The 7,489-nt window shown below is 40.6% G+C and overlaps 1 protein-coding gene across 2 annotated transcripts; it reads left to right on the top strand.

Annotated features, from left to right (window-relative positions):
- Positions 1 to 4,022: 4,022 nt before the first annotated feature.
- LOC105266105 (G/T mismatch-specific thymine DNA glycosylase) lies at positions 4,023 to 5,330 on the top strand. Of its 2 annotated transcripts, none has more exons than XM_011304015.1 (2): positions 4,023 to 4,155; positions 4,218 to 5,330. In XM_011304015.1, exon 2 carries the CDS (start codon positions 4,278 to 4,280, stop codon positions 5,247 to 5,249), a length of 972 nt encoding a protein of 323 aa, XP_011302317.1. In that variant the 5' UTR covers positions 4,023 to 4,155; positions 4,218 to 4,277; the 3' UTR covers positions 5,250 to 5,330. The 2 variants fall into 2 exon arrangements, with proteins under 2 accessions (XP_011302317.1, XP_011302318.1); XM_011304016.1 differs by having other exon boundaries at positions 4,023 to 4,151.
- Positions 5,331 to 7,489: the final 2,159 nt, after the last annotated feature.

A 7,489-nucleotide genomic window follows, 5' to 3' on the forward strand; every position in this document is an offset into this window, starting at 1 on the left:
AAATTATTTTTGCGATAATATTTTCAATAATTTAAATATCGATATTAAATATCGATATTAAATTCCATTCGATGAATATTGTATTCAATTTTTCTTAATCAATTGATTGATACATTTATTTATAATGAATTAACGAGTGTATTTTGAAGGCTATTCGGTATAAAATTGAGGAATCTAGTGCGCGATAAATTCGAGTGACACGAAAGATGATGGATCTCAGGTACTGAACAATTACTTGCTACCTTGTTGCTCGTTATTGCATTTTGTTTTAATTCCATGGGACAGAGACATAGATGAGCAGTGAAAGGGGAATAGAGAGTGCAGTGGTGGAGAGCCGGTGGGGAATTCGCTTCGAATAAATAATGACTCAACTGTACGCCAGAAACCCAGCGAGCTCCTATTATTTATGATATTAGATTACGCTATATCACTGCCTTCATAATTAATTGCCAACGCTCGCATTTTGAAGCGGCGTTAACTGCGAAATGCTAATGAACAGATTCGGTTACCGATGTTCAATCCCAAATTCGCGATTTTCATCGCTTGTCGGGTGTAAAAAAAAAAATGGGCCAGATCAGGCCAATTGATCTTTTGTTGTTTATTTGTTTATTGGCATTTTTTAAATTGTTTCAGGGGAGATTGAGGAGGGAATGGACATTTTGAGCTTCGAGGATTGTCCAATTCGCTCGCATCACTGTCTCGTAATCTTCCCTGTCTCGTACTCCCTCCGGTGACCTTTTTTTCTCCCTCCACCTGGACTTTTAATTAAATAATGCGATTCAGGAACGTGCCCGACATACTAGCTATTCGTTCTCCCCATCGTCCTCTTCCCTTTGACGCTAATTCACTTCCTCTTTTTATCCTTCAAGCTTCAGGTATTTCTCTCGCTTGTTCTTTTACTATTCGCGGTACGCACCACCCCATGCCGCCTGAGCCGTCGGAAATTCACTATTTTCGCTAAAAATCAATGAGACGTGCCAATTTCTGCTCAATCACTCACCAAAATTCCCGGGAATACCGTTAAATTCAAACTGAGGAAAATTCATTTTTTTCGGAAAGGTTTTGAAAAATTTTTAGGATTTTTTTTTCATAATTAAATTTCGCAAAAATTTCTAGAAAATTATTTACAAAATTTTCCGAAAGAAATTTTTGAAAAATTTTTCAAAACATTTCCGAAAAATAAAATTGTTTTGTTTCCCCATTTTTTTTTGTTTCAAAAGAAAAATTTTCGGAGAAGTTTTCGAGAAGTGTTTTGAAAATTTAGAAAAAATATTCCGATTACAATTTTTTTTTACCCGGGTTCGTAAATATTCTTGACAAAAGATATTTTCTACTCGTGGCATGAAATATGCTAATACCAAATATATTTTCATGAGCAAAGAATAATTTTCTCTCGGTGCAGATACAAAACCTCAAGTCTCTAGTTAATTGAATCAGCTGTTCACCGGATAGAATTTTTTTTTTGGGACGCGTGTTGATTCGCGGTTCGTCAATCGATCTTAAATCCCAATATTTCGTGGAAATTGGTTTTTCGTGGTCTCCACTGTTTGAAGAGGGAAACTATTAAACAGACATGAGGCTGGGATGGAGCCGAAAGTCGCAATAACACACTTTGACCCCTCCCAATAAAGACTCGAAAAGTAGACTTGCTCTTTTCGCCTGTTCATCCCCTGGACCGCCGGAAAAATTCTATTTGCACGGAAGTCTGATTGGAACGGCCGTACCTCTCGCAATTACCCAACTCTTTCTCCTTCCCTCTTCATCCTTCAGTCTTTCTTGAAAAGTTTTATCCACACACAGCTCTTTTATTTGAAAGAGTTCCCTCGTCTGAGAAAAATGAAAAAAAATTTGCGATTTCCCATTTTTTTTCATCATCTCAATTTTCTATCTAGTTTCCCGAGAAATAAAAAATTTCATGAATCGAGATGACCTATTGTTGAATTGATTCAACTGATTAAACCGGAATTTAGCGTTTTGATGGATTTTTGGGAGTGGAAAATTCTGGAACAGTTTCAATTGAACCAAAACCCTGGAAATTTCGCACGACAGAAGGGATTTAATTGGCGTGCAGACGAGCCGGTGACACATTGCAAACGTGATATCGGGATCTAGAAGCCGTACATCTTGGTGAATGATAGTCCTTCCCCTGAACCCCAGTTTCTCCTCACCTCCACGTGGTACGACGGCAAATTGATTGGCTCCAATCTACGCACCGCCACTTTGATTAATTCACTCCAATCTTCAACCCTTTCATATTTTCCGGCCTCGACTTGAGTTGTTTCATAAAAATTATAAAATCCTTCCAAAACAGCGAGAAAAATCCCTAACGAATCCCCATACAGAAATAATAAAAAACAATCCAATGATAATGGAAATAATTTAGATTTAAACAATCAATTTTTTCGAAAAAAATTGACGGTTTTTAGAAAAAAATTAATTCCCTAGTTTTCTTATTCTGCGTTGTTCTATAAATTGAAATTATGCCATCGGTTTTGGGGGTTGCGTTTTCAGAGATAAAACCAAATTCCCTTCCTCTCTCTCTCACTCTCATCAGGAATAAACCGAATAGGAAATTCTATTTGCAATCGCCTTATCTCTGTTTGCCCAGCTCAAAGTATTTGAATTAAATTTTTTTTCCTGTTTCACCCGAACACCTCGTCTGAATTCAATTTTATTTTAATTACGGATTGTTAATGAGTGGAACGAGTTTCATTGAAATTTCCAGGGATTTTTAATTCTACGAGAGGATTGGTGGCGATGAATTGATAATTAGTTGATGAAAAATTCATAGAATTATTTAGGGGAATTGATATTTTTGGGCGGGTGTTCCCGGGCCAAAATTATTCTCTCAGTCTCTTTTTTACGAGCACTTGGAACAGCCAATCAATTCTATAGCCCAGTGATAACAGAGTCCCCTCCGAGGCACGTCCCGACCGTTTGATTCAGCCTAGACCCTTTGAAGCTTCTAATACCGATCGTAAAATCTGGGGGTTGCATCGGTAATGGGCTCCTCGTAAACTCTAAAGCCTGAAAAACCATCGGGTATCTGCTATCTCTCGGGGTCCCTATCTCAAATTTATGGTGACCGAGTCAAAAAAATTTCTCCACCTGTTGGAGAATCATCCGAAATTTTGATTCGTAAAAATTCAGGAGAATCTGCGACGGGAGGAATTCAATCCGAAGAATGCCCACAGGTGTATTTCTCCTCACCAGATCCCCACTTCCACTTCAAAGTCCTGGGGAGTCTATATCCTCCCCGGGAGTCCAAAGTTTCAACTGTTTACACTTCCCCCGTACAACAGTCCAACAACTTCATAATTTGGTGGATCACCAGCTCGTGAAATGTTACTTTCGGAAATTGAAGAGAAATATTTAATAAAAATTACGTATTTTTTAGGTTTATTATTGTAATTTAGGGGCGATGAGTGGAAAATTTTTTGGAGTTATTCTAGATTTTTTTCAAAGTGCATCGCAATTTTTATTGGGTATTTCTCTCCGTGTATTTCGGAGCAATGAGTGGAAAATTTTTCGGAGTTATTCCAAATTTTTTTTAAAGTGCACCCCAATTTTTATTGGGTATTTCTCTCCATGTATTATAGATTATTATGAAAAATATATATCACGTTTGAAATTCCCGGAATTTCGTGTATTAAAAAAAAAAATAAATGTTTATTCGCCTCGCGGATAAAATTGAAATTCCAAAAGAAGTAAAAAAATTGCAAATAAAAAAATGAATTTGCAACCTCATCCATTGAATATTAATTGATTAATCAAAAGATGGTTTTGGTTTCGAATTGATCAAGAGCTTTTGAAAATTCCACGGCGGATGGAATTATTTCCCACGCATTGGTGACCAATGCAACCCGAGAATTTCGCATCTAAACATGGAATTCGGCGCGATGACGTCGACCACCGGAGTATGCAGTTCCAGGGGGCAGTACCCACTGGACTCTGTTATTTTTTCCCGTCGATAAAATAGAATTCGATGCTCGACAATCTGCAGATTGCGCGGTTGCGATCAGCTGATCATCCGTAGAGTGTTTACATCACGTCCACGATTTCATATAAAAAAATTTCAAACGAAATAATCTTTGCGAATGCCAATCAAATCCTCTGGAATTATTTCCATTTACATCAGAGGATGTAAAAGAGTAGGTGAAGTATTCGCAGACTTTGTAGTAAACATTTTAAAATAATAAATGATATTAATATTTTAGTTCAACTTTCACGTGACGTGATTGAAAAAATTTTGAGATTGAATAATTTTTGGGGAAAAAATGGAGAAACGAAAGAAAAATCGATTCAACGGTTTGACCGAGGAGGAGGTGAAGAAGAATACCCTCCAGGATTACCTGGAGCCTGAGCTGGACCTAGTTTTCCTGGGGATAAACCCGAGCCTGATGGCAGCACACAAGGGGAGATACTACGCAGGTCCAGGTAATCATTTCTACAAACTGCTGCACGCGTCTGAGCTAGTGCCGAGATTCGTCGGCTTCGAGGAGGATTGCAATCTCCTGCAGTACAAAATTGGCCTGACGAATATCGTATCCAGGGCAACACGATCCTCAGCCGACCTGACGACAGAGGAAATCAGGAAGGGCTGTGACGTCGTCGTCGAGAAGATGAGAGAATTCAAACCGAGAATCGCAGTGTTCAATGGAAAATGCATCTATCAGGTTTTCGGGGAAAAATTCAGGAAGAGAGAATTTCATTTTGGATTGCAGAGTGAAAAAATAGGAGACGCCGCTGTCTGGGTTGTCCCCTCCAGCAGCGCCAGGTGCTCCAATTTCCCCAGGATGGAGGATAAACTCCATTTTTATCGGGCCATCAAGAGACACCTCATGTTCCTGAAGGGGGAGATCGATGGTGTTGATCTCAAGGAATTTATTTTCAATTGCGAGAGCCGACCGAGGGCTTTTAAGAGTGTTTTCGTCGTTAAGGAGATCCTGGGAGGCTCGCCAAGACAGCATGAGGCAGAAATAAATGGCTCACCTGATCCAGGGGCAAGCCCTGAGCCTCAGGATTCTCCTCTTCGAGACAACAGTGGAGATGATGAAGTCAGAGAAAACAAGGAGAAAGGTAATGATGAGGAGCTCAAAGCGAAATTATCTGATGGGGAGTCAGATTTTATGAGTTTAATAAAGCGGAGGATATCAGAAAAACATGATAATCCTGTTGTGGGTGAGGGCAAGGTCTCGAGACCTGTGAAGAAATTAAAATATTCCAATCTGAAGTTAAGGAAGAGCTAGAATATATCTGTCCGCTATTTTTCAAAGTATTTCCTCCTGAGATTATGAAACCTCTTAATAAAGAATTTATTTATTTTTCCAGTCCTGTATGTGAATTTTTGAATATTCCCAATTCAATTGATTAATTCAATAAAATTAATTATCGTCATTCCAATTGTTCTGGAGCTCATTTCAGAGTTGTCTCTATCAAAATTTATAATTCCAAGAATAATGGGGGAAATAATAAGATCCTGGTTGCAGTCTCGTTTAGGAGTGATAATAGATCTGACTCCAGAGGTGTTTGGTCACTACTCGAGAGATGGTACCCTTTTAGCAAAACTCCTGTACAACTACGATATAATAAATGAGACTCAACTGGAGACCATAACCCGTACGAAGGACCCAGCCCTGGCCCGAATTAATCTGAAACACCTGAGGGCCTGGTCTAAGTTCATAGGAGTGAATTTTGATGACAAGTGCTTGGAGGACATCTCCAATGGCCGAGGTACAGCGTCTCTTCGAGTGTTTTACAAGCTCTTCCTTTGTCTCGAAATGAAGGATCGACTGCACTTCATCACCCTGCAGAAAGAGCGAGAAAGGTACATCCCGAATTCAACAAAATTTGAGGTATCGGTGGTCCCCGAATTGCCACCACCAGCTGAACCCTTGGATCATCCCCTGTCTGCTGAGCTCGTGAGAAATGTGGAGGTCATTGAGTGGCACAGGAAGAAGTTCCTGGAGGCCATCCAGCGATCCAAACATTTCACCAATTCCTCTCTCCCCTCGCAGATATCTGAAGAAATACCTGAGAAAACCCCGAGAGCAACGACAACACTTGAGATTCAAGAGGAAATTGGTCGTAATGAATTCAGTGGAATTGATTCTATGAAGTCCTCTCGGTCTTTCGATAAAAAACGAGTCAAAAATCCTCTGGAAGCGAGAAAATACGTGAAGAGTCTTTCGCACCGAAGGTCTCGTGCAGCAGCTGCTGAAGACTCAAAACTTTATTCCCAAAAGAAAGTACTATCCTCGATCTGGGGGAGAATAGAGGAGAGCCAGAACCGAAAGATTGACGAGACGATTTGCAGAAGTGTTCTGAGAGAATCTCAGTACGAGAAACAGATGTTGAAGAAATTATGTGAGATCCGGAAAGATAAAGACAGGATATCAGACACCAGGAAATTAGTGGAGAGTCTCATGCAGAAATCGAAGGAAGAATCCTTTCGTTTTGAGGAGGAGAAAAGGCGAGAGGACTTGAGGGTTGACACCCGCAGGATTGATGACGAGAGGAAGCGACTGATGGAACTGGATCTCAGGGTCAATAACAAAAGGGTCCAGGAGAGTGAGGAATACCTGCAAGAACTGGGGAGAAAACTGATGGAGGATTTGACGGATATCGCGATGTCCAGTGGTGATTACAGGATTTTTTATTCCCAGGACGTACCGAGGAGAGTCTGGAGGGACTGGAAGGCTCTCTTCATTCAAGGATTATCGCTTCTTCCACCTGACGAGGAACTGCCAACCGAAATTCTTCGAGGAGAAGGTGAAGAAATAATCGCCAGGAGTTCTGAATGGATTAATCGAGAGGAATTGCTGGACAGAAGAGACCTGGAGGAGTACCTCAAGCTCTCCGGTCCCTGGGAGGAGTTCCTCCCAGAAAACGAAGAGAACTTGGGGCGAAATGTCCTAGGGTACATCGTACACAGACTTCTGGGTCTTCTCCACCCCCAGGACTACAAATCCCCACCTCTCCAGGAGTATCCAGTTCAAGGAGTTCTCCTCGGTCTTCCAGAATCTTCTCTTGATATTCTTCGTGATTTCCTCAGTTCCCAGGGGATTGAAATTGTCCAGGTGAAGGAGACCGTCGACTATTGCTTGAGGAGATACAAAGAAGAAATCAAGGACTTCAAGTTCGTGGATCTAGAGTTAAATAGAAGAAATGGATCTTCCCAGTCTTCCCAAATCAATGAAACAGATCAGAAGTCGAATAAGAATACCCAGACCCCTAGAATAATCCCCTACGAGGACCTGCACCCTCTCCTGAGCGACGCCGCCTTCCTGGGAAAAACTATCCACGAGTTATTGACTCACGGTAATAAGATTCCCGAGAAATTAATCGCAAAAACGATAATTCTGTACCTGAAGAGCCTGAATACCCAGGGATGGGTGATTATCGATTATCCTGAGACGTACCAGCAGATGATACACCTAGAGTCTGAGTTATCTGGAGGCAACGAGGAGTTTTTCGATTCAAAAGGCCA

This window comes from Fopius arisanus, unplaced genomic scaffold, assembly GCF_000806365.1.
Source record: "Fopius arisanus strain USDA-PBARC FA_bdor unplaced genomic scaffold, ASM80636v1 scaffold00036, whole genome shotgun sequence".
Classification (NCBI taxonomy): domain Eukaryota; kingdom Metazoa; phylum Arthropoda; class Insecta; order Hymenoptera; family Braconidae; genus Fopius; species Fopius arisanus.

What these genes read in the sequence shown, in the direction of transcription:
- LOC105266105 (XM_011304015.1), top strand. Translation starts at nt 4,278, where the DNA reads ATGGAGAAACGAAAGAAAAATCGATTCAACGGTTTGACCGAGGAGGAG.